The 22,721-nt window shown below is 44.4% G+C and overlaps 1 protein-coding gene across 6 annotated transcripts in view; it reads left to right on the top strand.

Moving 5' to 3' along the window:
- Positions 1–22,370, top strand: part of INTS9 (integrator complex subunit 9) — an 86,845-nt gene extending 64,475 nt beyond the window's left edge. For 5 of the 6 annotated variants that reach the window (XM_038396790.2, XM_043510078.1, XM_038396789.2 and 2 more), the window contains 6 exons: positions 805–976; positions 3,885–4,009; positions 5,540–5,707; positions 16,829–16,927; positions 18,341–18,478; positions 20,017–22,370. In XM_038396790.2, coding sequence (XP_038252718.1) covers positions 805–976; positions 3,885–4,009; positions 5,540–5,707; positions 16,829–16,927; positions 18,341–18,478; positions 20,017–20,193 — 879 coding nt within the window. In that variant the 3' untranslated portion in view covers positions 20,194–22,370. The remainder of the gene's footprint in view (positions 1–804; positions 977–3,884; positions 4,010–5,539; positions 5,708–16,828; positions 16,928–18,340; positions 18,479–20,016) is intronic. The other variant, XM_043510077.1, reaches the window with a different exon arrangement.
- Positions 22,371–22,721: the final 351 nt, after the last annotated feature.

The following is a 22,721-nucleotide window of genomic DNA, read 5'->3' as shown; positions in this document are numbered from 1 at the left end:
GTTGGATCCTCATTTTACAGATGGAGAAACCAGAGGCAGTGGAAATAAAGCAAAGCTCTACTCTGAAAAGTGCCTTCATAAACTTTGCACCATCTTACTAAGGAGATCTGGTCCCTGCGTGTATTCAGTCATAGTTGGTTGACCTTAGGGAAAAAAGTAATTTTTACTGCATTTCTTTTAGTCTGGCAGAGCCAACCTATCTAAGAGAGGACAAGCTAGAGTCTGTTCCTTCTTGTAGCTCATCAGAAGAGTTTCCTGTGATTTGAATCTGTTACATCTAAATCCAGTAGTGACAGATGTCGCTGAGAGTGGAATTTCTCAACATCAACTTAACATGCAAAGAACCCACGTTAACTCTCGGATCCCATAATGTGTTTGGTGGGACAGCAGCTAAAAAGGGCAGCTTTTTACCAGTAAACTGAGGTCACTTTACTCTGGAAATCATTGAGAAGCACTACATGTGGAACCTCTGCAGAGCCACGCCTCAGAATAGTATTGCAGGAAGTCAGGAGCATCACTCTGAAGTTCCCAGCTCCAGTCCTGTGCTCAGCTCTCCAGACACACCTCCCTCAGAACGTTTACTGCAGCAATTACTCAATGAGCTCATGTCCTATGGAATATATGGGAGTGAGCCGGGTAATATATTATAAATAACCAGCCATATATTGGGGTGGGGGTTTGTATTTGTGTGTGTGTTGTGTTGTGTTTTGTGTGTATGTATATGCACAAACACACAATAATATAATAATAGCCGAGCACAGATGTGCAAAAAGTTGGTAAAGTCTCATTATTATTTTATTTCAGCTCATTCAGACAAACAAACTGAAGCACTATCCCAGTATCCATGGAGACTTCAGCAATGATTTCAAACAGCCATGTGTTGTGTTCACTGGACATCCCTCCCTCAGGTTTGGGGATGTGGTGCACTTTATGGAACTGTGGGGAAAATCTAGCCTTAACACTGTTATATTTACAGGTAAGTCATAAGTTCTTGTTGGACCAGATTCCCAGGGCCTCCCTCATTCCGCGGTTTGATGACTTCAGTAGGAGCTTGTTCAAGTGAGGCTCTCAGGACTGACATCAGTGACAAATAATTTATATTGCATTTCATTCCTGTTAGCCCTGCATAGCCAGTCCTTGCCTTTTGTAAGCAAGATCTTTGTATGTACTGCAGTAAAATTCCTTCAAGAGATCAGCTCTTGGATGAAGAGCAGTTGGCTCAAGCTGAACTCTGCCAAGACAGAAGCAATGCTGATTGAAAAAGGTAAATGCTTTGATGAGCTGGCCAAGACTTTGTCTTCAACTTCCATCAAAAGCATACAGCCCTTATTCATCAAAGTGGTACAAAACCTCAGGGTCCTCTCAGACTTCTTGCTACTCTGGGATGACCAGGTAGACTCAGTTTCCAAAATGCCTCCCTTTACCTCTAGCTTGCTAGGAAATCTCATTCCTACCTTGTGGCCGGGGACCCAGCCACAGTGATCTATGAGTTGTCACCTCCAGTCTGGATTACTTTAGCTGACTGTATCTGAAGCTGAATGTGAAGATGATGCACAGGTCCCAGCTTGTCCAGAACGGGGCAGCCTACTGTCTCCCTGGCTCAGGCACTGAGAGCAAACCTGTGCTCAAATCCCTCCACGTTCCCCCAGTCAGCTTCCAATGCTAGTTTAAGGCCTTGGTCCTAATTTTCAAAGCAAGTAATGGATCAAGCCCCTGCTGTGTCAAAGGCTGATTGTGATCTATGAACTACCGAGACAGGTGCATTCCTGTGTGACAATGGAGATCCCAAAGCCCAGGACAAAGCACATGAGAGCTGGGGAGGAAACATCCTCTGAGGAGAACAATCTTCCAGAGGTGATTAGAGTTTGACCATCGTTAGGAAATGTTGCAAAGCCTTCCTCTGTGAGAGAGCTTTTCCAACAACCCTGCCCCAAGCAGAGTTCTGGCCCTGTATTGGTAAAAGTTCTAGAGACTCTGCTTTTTTCTGTGGAAGGTGCCCTGATACTATGGTGATGGGTGGCAATATCAAACACGTAGATAAAAGGGTAAGGTCTTGGGACAAGATAAAAATAGGGAGAGGAGATGGTAGGCTCTGTAGATGGTCACGTACATCCCTGTTGAAAAGGCAGGGCATAGTCCCCATATTAAACAGACACTACATTTTGTCACTAATGAAAGCCAGCAGAGGCCTATTTGGAAACAAAGTAGGAGCCCTCCTGAGTGACTGGGTGGGTTTTTGTACCATATTCAGTGTTATCTGGGTAGTCACTCCATCATTAACTGCTTTAGCCCTGATTCCAATAGCTGGCATCGCTGCCATATAGCATGTCCTTATGTTGATTAGTATCTTACTCCACAGTTACTCCCATGGAAATTAATGGAATACTCATGCAGTCAGGTATTACCCAACATGAGCAAGGGTATCAGAATCTGGCCCTTAGTGAAAAGGTGTTTCATTCTGAGCCTTCCTGCGAGGAGAAGCAGTTGTCCCATCAGATACTAAAATTGAGTCATTTTGAGATCTGAAGAAATAGAGTAGGTTCTCTTATTTGTATAGCTGCTTCACAATGCTATTAGGAGACCCTAAAGCTGGTGGCCAAAGCTTGGCACTGACCCAGCCTACATGAGGCCTCCTGAGATATACAGCATTACGTCTGCTATGGTTTCTTATAGTGAGTTTAGTTCAGTCAGGGTGTCATTGACAGCCCTGCGAAGAACAGCCTATTCTCCAAACACGGGTAGGGCAGTGATGGAACAAGCTTTTCCACATCCTTCCACCACTGTTCCCTCCAGTGAAATTGAGGCACAACCCAGCATTGTGCCTCACTGCCAAATTTCCTCCCATTGTTCTCCACAGGTGCAAGTAATGGTGGAAGAAGTAATCCACAAGAGTTGGGTGTGTGTTTGTTTGGGTTTTTACCACCATGTCTCCTAACTCTGTTCTGAATTGGTGTCAGGGCTGTACTTACACTTCCACAATTGTTACCTGGGTGGAAAACTATGAGTCCGAATTTTACTAGCATAGACGAGACCTAGGAGTGTGATGGAAGTTTGGGGAAAGTTTCTGGCTCCCTTTAAGTACATGCCCAACAAGGATGCCAGTTAGTACCAGCCATTGTGGATTTAGTGAGGAAGCACCAATCCCCTAGAAACTAGTCTGAGGTCACTACCAAAAATCACATATAAGCTGCAGAACAGCCATCTGATGGCAACAGCTTTCAGTCACTACTACCTGTGCTAGAATGCACTGGTAGCATGGAGATAATAAAAGGTGAATATCCTATTACAGGCTGCCCTGAGTTATCCAGTTCTCTACAGATCCACTAGGATTATGGTAGAATATTTGGTGAATAGTTCCTTATTCTTCCATGAGTCTAATGTTGACACCCAGCCTAAACTAAAAGGAGTAATTATGAGGAAAATGGTGAAAATGTATTTGCTGAAGGTGATACTGATGCAAAATCATCTTCAAATATGAAGTGTTTGTGTTGGATTTTTGTCAGGCTGAGAAACCAGGCCACTCAGGTGGGTTTATGATACTGAAAAAAGGTAAATTGTGCTTTTTTTTTTTTTTAAAGGATCTGATTAAATCTAAGAGATGCTGTTTTTGTCTTGATTAAATTTGTTATAGAAAAATCAAGCAATAATGCTTTCAGATGAAATGGTGCTGCTCTGTTGCTTGATTGAGCTAAGACTAATTGTGGGCATAATTTTCATCAAATTAACTGAAAATAACTAGGGGAGAAAAAAGAGAAATCCATAAGTGAATTAACATTGCCAAACGACAGCTCGTCTAGACTAGGGTATGGTAATAGGGAGAGGAAATCGGCAATATTAGTTCTTGAGACATCAAATATCTTCTGCATTTTTTTCCCCTCTTCCAGAGCCTGACTTTTCTTATTTGGATGCACTAGCTCCTTATCAACCTCTGGCTATGAAATGCGTTTACTGCCCCATTGATACAAGACTGAATTTTATTCAGGTGTCCAAGTTACTCAAAGAAGTCCAGGTAATGAAATCTTTCTTGCCTTCCCTTTATGTTTATGAACCTACACTCACCCACCCAATGGATACTTTCACTGTGGATGATCTTTATATTAAAGAAATGACTTTGTGTTTTCTGGTTTTGCCAAGTCTCTATAAGAGAGCACACAGCATATGCCTCCTCTTCTAACAGCCTGCACTGAAATGTGTACAAAATGGCCACCAGTCTCCAGACAGTGGACTTTAAACATTTAACGGTTCACTATGCAAAGTAACAGTAGGTATGTAACATAAAACATCACACATTTCCAAGATTGAGCCTCTTAGCAGTTTATAAACACAATAATTTTTCCTGTTGAATCTTTCCTGCTTGTTTAAGTATGCCCAAGATGTGTGTGATAAGTATTTATGTCCCAAAAGTACAAGGTGTGCTGAGTTCCCTCAGCTTCATTAATTTCAGTTAACTCCACCATCGCCTGGTCCCTCAGACCTATAATCACAGCTTCGTCTTTGATACAGACACTGCACTTTCTGGGCCTTCGCATCCGGGTCATATCCAAATCCTGCTGCTTCCTTTTTTATCTCCGGCCAGACTGCCAGAGCTCTTCTTCAGACTGACGGCTCCCACTTTGGCTACCACAATCTCCTCTTCTGTCTTCCCGGCATTCACCTCACCTCACCCCACCCCTTTCTATTCAAAACATTGCTGCTAAAATTTTCTTCCTGGTTCATCCCTTCAATCATGTTACTCCCACCCCTCCTCCTGTTGGGTTCTTCTATTGGCTCCCTCGTCAACACATCCAACATGCACTATAGTGTGAAAAGCTGTGAAAGAACAACCTAGCCAATCATCTCTTCACATTGCAATCTTCCCCTTCACTCCATGAATGATGGCAGATTCCATTGTTCGCTTCTTCCACCAGCACCTTCTTCCATGTTGCCCTTCAGTGCAGAATGTCCTCCTCCTCTGATCGGTTCTCACAGACACTGCCTTGTCCATCAGACCCATGCCTCTACCATGACCCCTGTAGTAAACTGCCTATTAGTGATCTGTTAATATATCTAGTTTTTAAAAAAATGTATGAAGACTCCAAATTGTCTGTTTCGGCTAATGTATGCAACCATATATTCCTCCTACTGTCACCCTATCTTCCCACTCTCCACTCCCTTATATTCTACAGCCACCTGTGGCATTTTGTCCCTATTTCAAGTGAAAGTTTTTTGGGACTGTCTTCAGTTTTGTTTGTACAGCACCTGGCATAACTATGGACATTTATTTGTATTCAAATGCTGCCTCAGGACACCTGTCAGGGTCCATTTTGCTAGGCACTATATAAACACATAACAGACTGTCCCAGCCCTGAACTGCTGACTCCAATCCTTATTAAGGGCGTCTAGATGCTACTGGAACACAACTAAGGTACATTACTAATGTACAACCACGTTACAAACCTTATAATTGCAGTGTCAGTACTTGCATTATATACACCTTCTAGGGTCGAGGACATTGACAGTTGAATGTCTATCTTCACCACCATCTTATCTTCTCTTCTAGCCTCTCCATGTGGTTTGTCCAGAGCAGTACACTCAGCCTCCACCCACCCAGTCCCATCGCACAGACCTGATGATAGACTGCCAGCCGTCAGCAATGTCCTACCGCAGAGCAGAGGTGCTGAATCTCCCGTTCAAGCGGCGCTACGAGAAGATTGAAATCATGCCAGAAGTGAGTGACGAAAGGAAAACAGCATGGTGGCCCCTTGCTGTCTAACACCACATTGGTCCTGATGCTCCATGTTTGTAGTCTCTTCAAACAGAAAGGTGTTACACATGTGACTTATATTGCATATGAAGGTGCAAAGCACTTCCCACTAAGCAGAAGGCTAGAATGAGAGGTACTCAGGAGAGGGTGTTCACAGTGTGAATAACTTAAGGTTGACGGAATCACTGTGGGAAAACTAAAAATGTTAATTATCCTTTGTAAGCATGGCACATTTCAAAGCACATCACACATATGTTAATCCTCTGTGGACACGGGTGAGGGTGCCAAATACAATCCACATTTAAAAGATGATGTACTGAGAAACTGACTGATTTGCCCAAGGTCTCACAGTGAGTCCGAGAGAAAGCTGAGAATTGAAAGTCAGGACTCCTGGCTTCTGTCTCCTGCACCACTAGCTAAAAAACCCTCTCCTTCTCTTGTGAAACCATGTTAAGGCACGCTAGCAAATGGCTTATTTAGTGTTAACAAACGATGATTCAGTAAACGGTCTTAGAGTCCAATAAGTTAATTGGTTGCTTATAACCATATAACATATGCTCATAGACTTTAAGGCCAGAAGGGATCATCATGATCATCTAGTCTGACTTCCTGCACATCGCAGGCCACAGAACCTCACCCACTCACTCCTGTAACAGACCCCTAACCTCTGGCAGAGTTACTGAAATCCTCAAATCATGATTTAAAGCCTTCAAGTTACAGGGAATCCACCATTTACTCTAGTTCAAACCGGCAGGTGGCTTGTGCTCACCACTCTAGAGGAAGGCGACCACCCACCCCCAGGTCTCTGTGAATCTGACCTGGGTGAAAATTCCTTGCTGACCCCAAATATGGCAGTCAATTAGACCCTGAGCATGTGGGAAAGACCCAGCAGCCAGAAATAATTCTCTGTAGAGTCCTTTCAATCCAGTGACCCATCTCTCCTGTTTGAAGACATTTGTTAACAGCAGTCACAGATGGGACATATGCCATCGTAAGGCAGTCTTATCAGACCTTTCCCTCCATAAACTTATCAAGCTGAGTCTTGAAACAAGGTAGGTCCCCCCCCATTACTACCCTGGGGAGACTGTTTCAGAACTTCACTCTTCTGATGGTTAGAAACCTTTGTCTAATTTCAAGCCTACGTTTACCGAGGGCCAGTTTGTTCTTATGCCAACATTGGCCCTTAACTTAAATAACTCCTCTCCCTCCCTGGTGTTTTATCCCTCTGATGTACTTATTGAGAGCAATCATATCTCCCCTCATCATTTGTTTTGTTAGGCTAAACAAGCCAAGCTTTGTAAGCCTTCTCTTGTAAGGATAAACACAAAGTACTACACTTAGGAAGGAAATAATCTGTTGCATAAATACAAAATGAGAAATGACTGCCTAGGAAGGAAATCTGTAGAAAAGGATCTGGCGGTTATAGAAGATCACAAACCAAGTGCAAGTCAATGAAATACAGGTGGAAAAACAGTGAACATCATTCTGGGATGTGTTAGCAGGAATGTTGTAAACAAAACATGAGAAGTAGTTCTTCCACTCTACTCAGCACTGATAAGGCCTCAGTTGGAGCACTGTGTCCCGTTCTGGGCACCATGCTTTGGGAAAGATTGGACAAATTGGAGAAAGTCCAGAGGACAGCAACAGAAATGATTAAAGGTCTAGAAAACATGACCTACCAGGAAAGATTGAAAAAATTGGGGTTTTTTTAGTGTGGAGAAGAGAAGACTGAGGGGGGACATAAGTCTTCAAGTATGTAAAAGTTTGTTATAAAGAGGATGATGATAAATTATCCTCCTTATCCACAAAAAGAAAAGGAGTACTTGTGGCACCTTAGAGACTAACAAATTTATTTGAGCATAAGCTTTCGTGAGCTACAGCTTACTTCATTGGATGCAGCTGTAGCTCATGAAAGCTTATGCTCAAATAAATTTGTTAGTCTCTAAGGTGCCACAAGTACTCCTTTTCTTTTTGCGGTTACAGACTGACACGGCTGCTACTCTGAAACTGTCCTTATCTAGTTAGGATAGGACAAGAAGTAACAAGCTTAAATTGCAGCAAGATAGATTTAAGTTAGACATTAAGAACAACTTACTAACTGTCAGGGTAGTTAAGCACTGGAACAAATTACCTAAGGAGGTTGTGGAATCTCTGCCATGGAGGTTTTTAAGAACAAGTTAGACAAACACTTCATCAGATATGGTCTAAATAATATTAGTCCTGTCTCAGTGTAGGGGATTGGAACAGATGACCTATCGAGGTCTCTTCCAGTCCTACATTTCTGTGAGTCTCCATTCCTCTGATCATCCTAGAAGCCCTTCTCTGCAATTGTTGCATTTGAATTTATCTTTCTTAAACAGGGGAGATCAGAATTGCGCACACAATATTCCAGATGAATACTACTTATGCCTGTCACATTGATTAATAATGTATTAATTCTATAAACTATGCACAAACATACTCTTAATATTAAGTGACCTGTATTCTAACCGACATGATGTTAAAATAGTTTGACAATACAATCAGCACAGATGTGTCCTTGGATCAAAGGTGAGGCTGTTGACAAGCAGGCTATATAGCCCCATGGGAATGAATTAAAAAAGAAAAGGTCTATTTTTCTTTGGAGGAAAAACAATACCCTTAGTGTTAACACAGGATGCAGAACTACGTGAGGAACTGTACCTGAGTAACAAACCACGATAAGCCAAGTTCTACAAGCGCCACATCGTCTGTATCCAATTTGTGCCTGAATTCAGTTTTGTGAGTACGCAACCGCCTGTGAGATTATCCCTGGAGTCGAGGATGGGTTTTTAATTGAAAAATATACTCTCAGATGCAACTTCACTGTGGCATGTGTATTTGTTAGAGCCATTTGCATATTTATTGGATCCTGTTAAAGCTAGGGCTAGTAAAATGTGACGTATGTTCAGGGCTGTGACCAAAACAAATCTTGTGTTAGCAGGGTGATATTCACCCCCTACGCAGAAAGCCGGATCAAAACCTAGGGAGCATTTAAATTCTACTGTCAAGTCCTGAGGCTTCAGTTCAAGCCTGAGGGTTTAAGTAGTTCCTATTCCTTGGCCTGGCTCTGCTCAGGGGGCAATATCACCTGTCTCTGAAAACAGTGAGGCTAACAGCAGAGTAAATCCTGCAAAAAATGTTATTCAGACATTCTTGTATTTTAAATACATTCGTTTCAGAAAGAGAGAGGATGGCCCACTGGTTAGAACACTAGCCTGGTACTTGGGAGACCAGCATTCAAGTCTCTTCACTACCACAGACTTCCTGGGTCAGCTTGGGCAAGTCATTTAGTCTCTCTGTGCCTCAGTTCCCCCACTGTACAATGTGGGTAATAGCACTGCACTCCCTAACAAGAATGGTGGGAAGATGAATACACTAAAGCTCAAATAGTATGCTGATGGGGCGCGAGATGACTGTGAGAGAGAGAAAGAGATGCCAGCTGTTTGTTTTCCTCGAATATGGTGGCCCATAGGTTTATTGGCAAGAATATTTGCAGAAACCGCCATCTTTCTCTTCCAGCAAATACCGCTAACTATAAAACTTTTATTCACACCAGAAACCTGATTCAAAGCTATTTGTCCATTCAGGGCATGGACACGTCCTGTGTGACCAATTGGAACACCATGAGATTTAAAACATGGTTGCCAGATGCTTGAAGCCAACTACTCAGGAGCAGTGCTGAGACTGAAATAGGTTCATGTGAAACATCTGTCCTAGTTTTGAAGCACACCTGGCTTCTGGGAAGCATGATTCTTTGCAGAATATTGTAAACAGAAAAGAGGCCAATGGAATGGATAAATTGGTCTTTATGAATAGTTCACTCAGTCTGGGGTCCCAATAGGAACCCAGAAGATAGTTCTGGAAAGGACCTCCTAGAGTGTCTAGTCAGTTGCCTGGCACTTGTGTGGTACCACAGCCTGTGCCATATTTCTCACACTGACCTCCCTGAGAAGGAGCCAGCCTCTTCAGTGAGACTCTCCGACCAGCCTTGGGGAAAATAGTGAGGAGAGGAAGAAGGGGAGTTGAAATGATTGAGCTAGTGTCAGACAAAGTACCAACAAAACTCACCCCCTTTTTGGCAGCCTCAGCAGAACCCAAGAAACTGAATGGACCATGGAGACTGAATTCCCAACATATTCCTAGAGCTGGTCCCTCCAGGTCAAGTCGGAAACACACTGCAGGGGGTGGGATGTGAGGAAACTTGCTCTGTTGACCGTTAACCAGTGGAGAGAGAGCTTCAGTCTCCAGAGGAAGGATAACCTATGGGCTAAGGTGCTAGGTGGAAGTTGGGAGATCTGGCGTCTATACCTCCCTCTGCCATAGCTTGGGGCTTTCTATGCAGTTTTTATACTGCTTTAACTCTATCGGTTTAGAAACTAGTATAGTTTGAGGTACAACTCCTAGCCTGAGTGCAGTGGTACCAGAGTAAAGTGCTTTTACTGGTATAGCTGTGTCCACCTGAGGGAAGGAGGGGGGTGAGAGGGAGAGATTTAACTATATTGGTATAAAATCACACCCCTGGATACCACAGTGGTGAACTCAATAGAAAACCCTACTAATAAAGGACTGTCAATAGGGCATCCTTCACCAGCACTGAAATGTTGAGAGAAAATATCATAGAAACGATTTTGTTCGTTCTCTAAATGAATGTAATGCTGGTGAAAGGTGCTGAATTGGCAGTGCTAAAGACTGAATCCTCTGTCCACTCACACAACAAGTGCATCTGCTGAAGCGGTTAACTTTATCCCCCTGCACTGCCAGTGTACCTCCAGGAAGACCCAGCATAACCACATGGAAATGGAATTCTGTCTTCCTGGTCCATTCAGTCTTTGACCGTTGAGTCTCACAATAAGGATGGATGCCAGTTGGCGCTAATCACAACTCAGTCAGGCTGTGCAAACCCTGACATCTCTTGTAACCTCTCCTTCTCCGTATTATCAGTCATGACCTCTAGTAAAAGTGATCTTCAGGGATCATTATAGACTTCAAAGACCTGGGAGGAGGGGAAATTGCCTGCTATGGCATGTATTTGTTTCACCCCTGCTCCTCCCCCTGCTTCACTTAACATCACAGGGACCTGCCCCCACTCCACTGTTCAGGTTTTGTCATAGCCCCCTGCCTTTATGATCCTGTAGAAAAGACCAGTGTGTTGCTCCTTTCTTGTGCAGAGGAGTCATTAGTGAGTTAGTTTGGAAAGGTTTTCCCCTTGCACGGATGAATTATCTATTTCAGCCAAGGTTTATGCCAACTTCTCAGCCCTGTGGAAGATTTCAGTGTAAGAAGGTGCCTGCAACATCCCCCATCTGCAGGGAGGGCCATGTGGGACCAAAATCATACCAACAGTGGTCCCAGTATGGTGGAAAATCTCAAGTGATGGTATAAGTGGCTACACCACCTGCTTGTCTTGTGGTGAATACCACCACCCCATGTTGTGTGGAGACTGGACTGATGCAGGAAAGGGTATTTTACAGCCCCCTGCATCAACATTGTGAACCTGGCCTGTTATCTCTCAAAACACAACTTAAACCAAAGAACAAATGCTAAAACCTGCTCCGGAAAACACCAGTGTGCAAATGTCTGTCAGCCCTTTCTCTTTCTCTCTGGTACATTAACTTCCATAGACTTTCAAACTGTACAAAGAGGTGTGTCCAAATTTGTCTCCTGATTCCTTAACTCTCTTGTTAAAAGTAAAAACCCATGAGTGATTATGGTCCCAGTAGCAACAGAATGGCTTCATTGATGTGTGTGATGAATCATAGAATATCAGTGTTGGAAGGGACCTCAGGAGGTCATCTAGTCCAACCCGCTGCTCAAAGCAGGACCAATCCCCAATTTTTGCCCCAGATCCCTAAATGGCCCCCTCAAGGATTGAACTCTCAACCCTGGGATTAGCAGGCCAATGCTCAAACCACTGACCTATCCCTCCCCTGATGAAAGGAGGCTTTCTGTTTAAAACCGCTTTCCTCCAAATCCTGACCCAAAAACATCTTAGCTAACCACTCTAGGGTCAGATTCTGGCCTCTTACACAGGTGTGAATCCATGGCAGTCAGTGGCGTTACTGTGTATTGAGATCACCTTAACAGAGAGGAAAATCTTGCCCAGTCAAACTTTTAGACATTAATGAGATTTACACTTAGTAAAGCCTTTGTTCAATGGGTTTTTAACTCTCCAGTGGCACAAGGCTACGGCTGGCTCTTCAGAATATTATGGAAGCATTTTCACTTTGTTTAATTAATCTGTTCCTTTGAGCATTTGCATGTCACTTTAAAAAGGCAGCTTACTGGAAATTGGTAAGGCATTGTCTGTTCGCAGGAGAATGGGAGGGTGGGGTGGGGGAGAGGAAATGGAAAACATCTTCTGGAGCAAACAGATAAATTTGAACAGTAGCCTCTGAGCAAACAGTGTGACTCCAGTTTAATTACAATTTGAACAATGATGCCATTATCACAAGACTCCAGCAGGAGGCTGTCTAATTGAATGAGGACTGTTTTGTTTTTAAAATATTCTTCTATTGTAAAGCTCATTGGGGTAAGGACCAGTGCTATTTGGATGTGTGTACGCACCTTCTAGCACAGTGGGGCCCTGGTCTGGGTTGGGGGCCTCTAGCCGTGCCCCAGCCCTAAATGAACTCCCCTTCCTGGGCACTTACTAGGCTGCTGTGCGATCCCACCACGCTGGACCTATTTGCTCTTAAGTGTCTCTTGGTCCCAAGCTGTACTTTTTTTTGGTTCCCTTTTTCTTCAGAAGGAAAGAGTGGGATCAATAAGGTACAGCCTGTCTCAGACCCTGTTCCATTGAATCTTATCCTTTCTGGGTAAACCTTCCTATGTGCTCTCTTGTTTAGACCGACCTGTTTCACTTGCAAAAGATGGGATAAGAGGGGAAGGTACTGGATTGAAATTCACCACTCAGCAGCTGGGTCTAAGGTCTGGTCTACCCTGGGGGGTGGGGTTGTCAATCTAAGTTATGCAACTTCAGGTACGTGAATAACGTAGCTGAAGTCAATGTACTTAGATCTACTCACCATGGTGTCTTCACTGCAGTGAGTCGACTGCTGATGCTCCCCCGTCGACTCTGCCTGCAAGTACTGGAGTCGATGGGAGAGCACTTGGCGGTCGATTTATCGTGTCTAGATTAGACGCGATAAATCGACCCCCCCCCACCCCCGCTGGATCGATCACTGCCCGTTGATCCAGTGGGTAATGTAGACAAGCCCTAACAAATCTTTTTATTGAGGGAAAACGCTAGCAAGTAATGATCAGTTTCTCACAAATGGGAAGCTCCTCAGGACGCTCTCGCTGCAGTTCCTTCCAGCACTGGACAATAGACAGCTTCAGCTGATAACTTTTTGTTATCTCTCTTTAATACGTATGCATTAGTCTTTCATTTCTGTTAACTCTCCTCTCCTGTCAGTCCAGGTTTTCTGTTCATCCAAACCAGTTTCTTCTAGCTTTGTGGTTACTTTAATCATGTTTGTGGGGAAGACAAAAGTTAATCTGTGATGTCTTACACATGTGACTATGCTGTGCTGTAAAACTGTTAAATCACGGGAGGCTTCAGTCAGGCCTAAATAAACCTTCACTATCAACAGAAGTGAAGTTGCCTATAAATTTAGGTATAATCAATTAGGGAGGATGCTAACTTTATATGGATGCAACTTCTAGGTTAAAAAGCTGAGTGAAGCATGTCTTGTGCATGGACTGGCCCTGGAGAGTATCTTGGCCTTGTGCTTATCTGAACTCAGGAGCTACAATTCTGGCACTTGCTGGGTGGGTGGGGAAGTGGAAATGATTGGCCAGTAACTAGCCTAAAAATTTACTACAAAAAGCTCATTTTATCCTCAATCATTGTGCAGCCCCTCGTTGCATTCAGTAGAATTCTGCCTGTGAACTGAAGGTAGTGCATGGCCTGAACTGAAGCCAATGACCATTTTATGTGAGAAAGGATGAGGTAAAGATTTAGGATTTGACCCTAAGCCTGCATGTACCTTTATCTTCCATGCCAACAACTGTTGTTTGGACATCAGCAATGTTCAGTATGCCAGATCCTGTTCAGTTGTGGAAAATAGAATCCCAAGCGAGAAATTCAGCAGCAGTGTTCGCAAAGAAATTCCTTATGCTACAAGAATTCATGCTGCCATCTATGTGTAAAAATCACAGTAGTGACACTTCCAAAAACAAATCTCTCTGCAATTCTCCTAGTTCGTGGGGCTGCACTCTGGCACGATGCTGGCAATTTTACTCTTTTATGGATAGATTCTTTTTGGTAAAAATTCAAATGGAAACAGACCAAAACACAAAAGTAAAGAGTATAAAACTAAACCAGCTAAAAACTGCAGCAAGCCACCCTCAAACCTGCCACCTCCCAATCTAAAGGTTGATGACATTAATCCCCAGTGCTACACTAGTATTGATTCTTCCCAGGCCTCCGGCAGTATGAACATGGAAGGAAATCAGAACACCACCAATGTTTTCATGTTAGTAACACCACCCAAGTGCTAAACTGTGTGTAGGAGGCTGATCAGTGTAATGCTAGTGCTCAGTGTTTGTGTTTGTTTTTCCATGGCTTCCACAATGCTAGCCCGTGGCGCTAGGGTTGAAATAATGACTGTGAGGTAGAACTTTCCTCCTCGTTGCATCGCTGGATGTGACGTAATAAGCTTCTGTTTGGGTTCCTAAGCTTAATAATCAGCCAACTCTTGATCAATGGAAGATGAGGCAGTATCATAGAGAAAGTAAAAATGAATGCCTGCTGCAGAGCGTTGTTGACTGTTAATGGCTCAAGTGTTGCGATTTACTGTCCACGTGGTTAATACTCACTAGAGGAGAATAGCAGAGTGCTTCAGTGACAGAAGAGACACTCTCAGAACTTTTATACAAGGTAGCTCCTTTCATTTAAGAATCTCTTCCTTTACAATAGTTGTCACTTTTCATTGTGTTCTTTGTTAGAGCCAGTTCTGTATTGATTCCACAGTGCAAAGGGGCAGGGAGAGAAAGTGCCTTCGATCCCTTCAAAGTGCAATGCATTACACTGCTGCAAGCATTGCTATTTTTAGCTCTGAGGCCAAATCTGAAGCTGTGACTGGGAACGTACCGCTTTTCTTTTACATTTTCCTACTGAGGCCTATATGAGTGTCTGTTATTTTCCAGTGGAAAACATCAACCCATCCCTTTTTAGCCGGTGTTCTCAAATTTCTTCATAGGATGGGCCACATCTTAATAGTGACACTGGGTAAGATTTTCAGAAATGTTTAACGTTGGTCTAAATGCTTTCATTGAAGCCAGTGGTAAAACTCCCGTTGCTTCACTGGGAGTGGGGTCAAGCCAATGCTGAGTGCTTTTGGAAATCCCATGCATCGCTTCTGTTCAAAATTGTATGGATCACGGCCTCTACCACTTGCAATCACGTCACGTCCTTGCAGCAATTGCTTCCATAAGAGTTCAGCCTCTTGATACCAAGTCCTTCTCAAAATTTGGCCCCAGTCGTGGGTCCGAGCAGAGGACTAGGCTCAGATGAGAGAAATCTAGTGGAGGCTGACGTGCTATTGCGTGTGATATGGGAGTTACTACTATGGGAAAACAGTGAAGTACATCCCTGCCCCTTCCAGTGAATGGTTGTGCTTACCTTTTGTTACCTCTCTTCACCATCTGGAGTCCCAACAGCTTCTGAATCCGGAGAACACTACTAACCATCTTGGGCTGGCTAGGAGTTTGCAGCCTTTTCCATCAGATAAAGGCGCTCTCATCCATGCCTTTGGTACCTCCACATTGGGTAACTGCAGTGCCCTCTGCTGGGGCTACTCTTGAAAACCAAGGGGTAAAGTCAGCGGATGCAGCATATAAATACTCATTCACTTAGTGCTGTTTCTGGCAGGGAGCCTATAACATCTGTGCTCCAAGGACAGAATTGGCTTCCAGTTCGCTGGTGCAGGTCAAGGTGTTTAGTTCTGACCGCTATGTGTGTTTATGGCTTGGGTCGGGTGTACCTCTTTTTCTCTGCCTGGGTGCTTGCGCTCATGAGTCCTGGATTTGTATGTTTAGAGGCTGCTGGCTAATCCCCCAACTCAGGAATTCATTTCCCAACCACCTTGGTCGTGCAAGTCCTGAGTCTGCCTGCCCACTCTGCAAAGCCTGTCAGTTTGCTCAGACTTCCCCTGCAGCGATGTGCTGGGGGGGGGGGGGGGGAGTTTTAGATGGCATGGGGACATCTCTTTATACAGTGACAGTAAGTTTTAGATGAATATCAATATGTAGGTGCTTTTATGAAGTTGCACCTGGGACCAAGATATGTTCATCGTATTTAAAAAATTGATATTTACCATGAACGAGAAAGTTTAACAGTCTAAAGTGAAAAAGAGAGAGGCCAGTGGGAGGCCAGAGTGGGTGACTGAAATTTGCCCCTCATGTCACTTCCTAGTTGCCCACCTTCTGGAAACCTCTGCATCCACGGTGCTGACCATGGAGCATTTATTGCCACATTCTCCTTCCAAACACTAGTGGGCAATGCGTATTTTAAAGGGTTGCCATTGACTGAAATTCAGACCCAAATCTAGATGTTGAGTGAAAAAAGCAACAGAAGCACTTGCATGCACTTTAACAAGCTGGTTCCAAACAAATTCAGCTTCCCCTTCATACTCTGCAATCCAGACACTAAGAACCTGAATGTGAAAAGGATTTTTTTTTAAGTGTCCAAGATGTAAATAAACAGCATGAACAATGGAAAATTTGACTTCGAGTGCGGCTAATCAAAGGTGTCAGTAACGTAGCTAATGCTTTTTAAAATTAGGTGTCTCTTTAACTGTCCATTTCATAAAAGTTGCCCTTGGATACCGAAAGCCCACTTCTGAAAGCGATACAAAAGTCAATAGAATGGAGACACAGAAGGGGAGAGAGACAAGGAGGGGGAATGCTTGGTAGGAGGAGTGCTCTGTCACTGCACCCTGGTCTGTGTTTACAGTTCATTAGTTCGTGTTAAAAACATCAGGCTGCCAATTTAAATCGCAGCTGGCTTGGTGAAAATTTAGAGATTATCACTTGCTAAACAAAACCCTTTGTTTGTTTCAGCTTGCAGATTCACTGGTGCCCTTGGAGATTAAACCTGGCATTTCCTTAGCAACCGTTTCTGCTGTGCTGCATACTAAAGACAACAAGCATGTGCTTCAGGTATGGTTTGATGGGGATTGGAGGAAACTCCATACACAGGGCAGCCCTGACATCTGGGTCTCAGCTCTTCCCATGTGGCAACCCCTTCAACTAGCACCTGTGCCCACACTGCAGCAGATGTAGTCAGAGGCTCTATCCTAGTGCGCATGAGCGAGGCTGGACTCCTGGATGAATTAGATGTGGAACTGAAAGTGGGCTGCTTATAAATCTCTGTGCTGCTTTCATTGGCTGTGCGCCTAGCTGAGATAAAAGGAGGAGAGGGATCATTCATAAGGAAAGGCCACAAATCACATTAATGTCTGTCCCTAGTACAAGTACTGGGATCGGTATCATTCAGTCTTTCAGAGTGGACAGTCATGGAGTAGAAGGTAGATGGCCTTAAAACACTGCGGGGGAACCCCTGTCCCCTAAGCGAATGAAATGCTCTGTTCTCCTAGGGGCAGATCATGCACCACAGCACTGGGGTTAGACTGTGAACTGAGGTTCTCCAGTAGTCAGCCGGGGAGAGAATCCTTCCCACTTAGGCTTACAGTAGTAGTTTTGCAGCTACCACAGCACTGCTTTGTAGAGGGAGGCAATGTCTAAACTAATGAAAGCCGGGCCCTAGCTCTTCGCAGAGAACCTTTGCCCTCCTGAGCTCCTCCTGCTCATAAAAGAGCTGGGGTTTGTGGGTCACTACACACCCCCTCCCCCCCCCCCCGGAAAAGAGCAGCGGCTCAGGAGCTACCCCATTCCTGGTAAAGGGGCAGTGGCATTTGGGCTGCTCTACTCCCTTCCTCTCCTCCAGAGAAGGACCCGGAAGCTTCCCAGCATGACTCAGCATACTTACCTGGGCAAACTTTCTAACTGCTCCAGAGAATGCTTTTCTAGGGCTGGCCCATGCAAAATCCCTCCCTGTAGGGTTGGCTTTTGTGATGCCAGTGAGAAGCGAGTTGACATCGTCAACACACACAACCCCCAACAACTAGTTCTTCACTCGGGATTTGCCAGTGCAGCCTGACTTGTGTGTGTGTCTTCTAGGTTCGAAAGGGTGGGGACGGCCTCATTTTGTCTTGCACAGCACTGAGAATGTTATAGGTGCTAAGTCAATAATAATGGCATAAACCTCGAGGCCTGAATGTGCAAGAGCAGGTGCTCAACGCGTTCTGCACATTGGGCTCCTTTAAGGCGTCTCAAGACGGGCACCCAAAAACTGCTCATTGCTGTTGAAGATCCTGGCCCGCCAGTGATGGTGGGCAGTGGAATCCAGGGTCAGTTTCCCTGTCTTCCCTTCAGAGCTAGAACACCCCCCTCTGAGCAGTGAGGGTAAAATAGTCTGCCACTCCCCACCACCTCTTACGTTCATGCACCTAAGGTTACTAATGCTGTAAAAAGCTTTTCAGCTGGTCTGTTACTGTGCATTCTTGCCTTTAGCCCGCCCCAAAACCCACACAACCCCCAGCCAGCAAGAAGAGAAAGCGGGTGAGTGACGACGCGCCAGAATGCAAACCTTTAAAGCCTCTGCTGAGTGGCTCCATTCCCATGGACCAGTTTGTACAGACACTGGAGAAGGTAATAACATGTTTCCTGTAGCATGGGAGGTTCAAGTGGATTTTCCCAGAGCCCAGAAAGCCAGTGAAGAGCAGGAAAGGGGATTATCTATGGTGGTCCAAAGGGGTATAAAAAGACTGAACATGGTGAAGTGAAGAGATGATAGATACTCTGAATATGGGGGTGGGGGTTCTGCTGTCTGTGAAGTATCTTCCCAAGGAAAGTGATGGAAGCCCCTTTTTAGCCATCATTTTAAAACTATGTTGGACAAATTACTGCAGGATGCCACTGTGAGGAGCCATCCGGCTCTCATGGGGAGACTAGATGGCCTGCTGGGTCTCATTTTGCTCTTCTCTCACTGTACAAATTCCTTTGCCCCCCACCAAATTTTAAAACTTTTCTGAACTCTGGCTTTGTGCTCTGGACAACTCAGTAATGGTGTTTAGCCATGGGAGTTCGGCGGAGCGTCACGTAGCTCCAGAAGGGATTCCCGCTAACACAGTGCTTTTTAAACTGACAGCCTTAAATAATGCAGGAAGCCTCATGGCAAATTAACCTTCCTTCCTCTCTTTCTCCGTTGCAATGTGTGTTTATATATCATTCACTGGTTTCTGAGGAAAGGGAAAAAAACTATCAAATGAAAGAGCCAGGTGTTTAGCTGGTGGAGGAGTGGAGAGGTTGCTGATGGTGAGAACAGCACAGAGCTGAACTGGTAGGGAAGGGAGCAATGTCTAGGGGCTAGAACAGAGTACTAGAAGTCAGAGTTTAATTCCTACACCTGTCACTGACCTGGTGTGTGATCCTAAGCAAGTCAATTCGGCCAAAAGTTTCAAAAGGGCAGATTAACTTTGGGTGCCTCTGGTTTTTTTTGAGGATGACTTGCGATACCTAGGGGGCCTGATTCCCTCCCTTCCCCCAGCTAGAGGTGCTGAACTCCCACAACTGCTTTTGAAGTCAAGGAAGTGGCATGTCCTCAGCGTCTGTGAAGATCAAGCCCTAACTATCTAAAATTGGCACCCAAAATGAGTTGCCGTTTCTGCACATTTTGGCTTTAACCTCCCTGTACCACAGGTTCCCCATTTATACAATGGGAATAATACTTAGGCTATGCCTACACTGCACTTTCATCGGTAAAACTGTTGTTCAGTCATGGGTGTGAAAAAAACTCCCTGACCGACAAAAGTTTTCCTGACAAAAAGCGCCGGTGTGGACAGTGCTTTGTCGGTGGGAGACGCTCTCCTGCTGACAAAGCTATAGCCTCTTCTTGGAGGTGGTTTTATTTTGTTGGTGGGAAGTGGCACAGCTGTGCTGCTGTAAGGTGCACAGTGTAGACATAGCCTCAGTGTTTATCACAGGAATTTCAGTAGGTTTATAACTAATGCTTACAAAGCAGTTTGCTACTTAGGGAAGCTTTCAATGCCACATCATCTTGGTGTTATAGAATTTGAGTGCAGAGCTGTGTCTTTTATGGCCCTTAACACCCCTTCCCTCCCCCCCAATATTTCACTGCAACTACGTTCTAAATGTGAGTACTCTTTCTCCCCAATCCCCATCTGCAGCATGGTTTCAGTGATGTGAAGGTAGAGGACACAGCAAAGGGACACATTGTGCTCTTGCAAGAGGCAGAAACTCTCATTCAGATAGAAGAGGATTCAACACATATCATCTGCGACAATGACGAAACGCTCCGGGTCAAGCTGCGGGACCTGGTTCTCAAATTCCTTCAGAAATTCTAGCAGTTCCCTGACAGAGATCCTGCCAGCCTCTCCTGAACGAGGAAAGCAAAGCAGGCCTGTGAGACGACAAAACTCCAGAGCAAATGTAACCGCTTCCCCTGGGGGAGACAGAGAGCACCTCTCTCATTCATAAAGAGCCAGAAAACTTCTCCCGCGTGAGGAAAAGGGGGGAGTATTTTATATATAATTAATTTTAACCAACTTTTTACAACCTTTCAAACCAATTCCCTTGCTGTAAATTTGGGTTAAGAGCCCCTCGGTAAGAATTGCAAAATAAAACATATACTGTATGTTTTCATCCAGGTGAAAATGCTACCTAGAAACAAACAGCCGTCCCGGATTACTATTAACACCATGGACCCTGATCATCTGCCTGAAAATGCTCATTGCAGAAGTCTGTCCATGTGGTGCTCATTACTGGATGGGGGGAGGGGAAGGGTCTAGGTTATTTACTTTTTACCATATGTGCCACCTATTTCCTTTTGCTCTGATTGGCCAGTTAAACCAGTCAGTTTTATTTTCTGATCCTTTCTGCATTTGCGCAATGCTGCAGTCACGTTTTCATTCCCCACACTGGGTGCGGCGGTGGGATATTTATCACTTGAGGCCAAAAATTTTTTTAAAAAGATGGGTGTCTAAAACTAGTCTCTTGGGTTTGAAGTTAGGCACTCATTTAAGTACCCTGATTTCCCATCCGCCCTTGAAAGGTCAGTGCTCCTAGCAGCTCATGTTGAAGTCGCTGGTAGCTCAGAGAAGCTGAGCTCTTTTGACCATCAAGGTACTTATTTGGGTGCCTAAATATGGACTTAACAGCATAACTTTAGAGGGAGACTTTCACAGGAAGAAAACGGAGTTAGGACTCTGCTCCCGTTGTGCTAAACTCTTGTTTGATCCTTCTCAAAACCTCCCCCGTCAGCCTTCATTTTCAGAAATCTTGACCTGAAATTTTAATAATCACTTGACCGATTTCATTCATATCGGGGTTTATGAAACTATTCCCTCCTGTATGTGGGGGTCTAAACTCAATGAATAGGGCCACGTTTGAAAGCAGCCAATTGATCGCATTTCACACCATTGTTTCCGAATGGGATTTTTGTATTTACTTGGAGTTGAAAAAACATAGTAAGAATGCCAAAGCAGGGGCAGATTCTTGGTTTGTCAAAGCACGTGCTTGCCCAGACCATATTTTGTGCAGGTATGTGTGCATGTGTACGTACGTACACTTCGCAAATACATTCGCTTTGTGGCCTGTAGGAGATGAAAGCAGTACAAGAGCAGCTCCATAATAAAAAGTATTTATTTGTGCTTGTGCAGCTTCCATATTGAATTTTCTACACTTTTTAGATTCATGTTTGATGGGCTGGAGAGGCTCCCACAGCTACACCTTTCCTGGGTGCGTGTCATGGCGTGTGACAAATAGTGTTATTAAGGTGATAAAAAATGGTTTTGGTAACATTAATCCTAATAAGAGTTTACAACATTTGCAGTAGTTCTGCTTCTTTATCGTCCCTCTAAAATGGGATAAAAGAATTGGACATATTTCACCTTGTAATTAAATCTCCAAAAAGATTATTCTTAACACACAAAGGCTGTGTGGTAAACTCAGCCAAGTCAGGGAGGAAAGGGAGGGAGCGAGTGGGGGGAATACGTGAGTCCTTGAAAATGTCTCTCATCTGGGTAACTAAACCGTCTCCAGCGCTGAGCCCGAGTTCCATAGTGTTTTGTTTGAGACTATTAATTTGCATTGATAATAGCAGGAGAATTTACCTGAGGCTTTAAGGAGCTGGATTCTCGAAGCTGAAGCTTTGCATTTGTGCTTGCTGAGTCAGCCTGGCTGGAGTGTCCCCAAACCAACTGCTAGCTGGCAGACAGGCCACCCAGCCAGATATTAGTTTCCCCTTGTCACTGCCTATACTGTGAGTGATTTAGTATCATGAAATTAAAATCAAGGTCCTGCTGTGTAGTCCCTAAAGGCAACGCCTGGGAGTTCAGGAGTAACAGCAGAGTGCACTAATTAGCAATACGGGGATGTTATTTTTGGGTCCTGCTGTCACCATTACTAAGTGCAAGCAGTTAAGGAAATTGGTTTGCTGGGTGACGTAGATCTTAAAAATCCTGCTCAGTGTTGTGCTGGTGTCTACTGTAGAAGTGGAAGTAAATTCACTGTCTAGAATGTACATTGCGTGCTGTGAAATTGTTCAGTGTGTCTTTTAATTACAGCTGTGTCATGCTTTGCTCCTGAACTGGATTCCAATCCCCATTTTAGGAGCTAGTATGGTAGGTAGCATGCTGGCGGGGAGGAGAGGGGGTCTATTCGGATGCTTCCACACACTTACCAAGTGATCTGATGGCTGATTAGCAGAGTCTGGATATTTGCAGCTCCCACTGATGTCAGTTAGAGCTCTGGGTGCTCAGTTACTTGGCCTTTTCTTGTGCATCCATTTCACCACCTGCAACTTGGGGATCACGATACCCAGCTTTTGGTAAAGCGCTTTGAGGACTTTGGACTCAAAGTGTGGTTGGTTCAC

Source organism: Dermochelys coriacea, chromosome 3 (assembly GCF_009764565.3).
Source record: "Dermochelys coriacea isolate rDerCor1 chromosome 3, rDerCor1.pri.v4, whole genome shotgun sequence".
Lineage (NCBI taxonomy): Eukaryota > Metazoa > Chordata > Testudines > Dermochelyidae > Dermochelys > Dermochelys coriacea.
The sequence above is the reverse complement of the archived record's forward strand: the minus strand, read 5'-3'. Positions and strand labels throughout refer to the sequence as shown.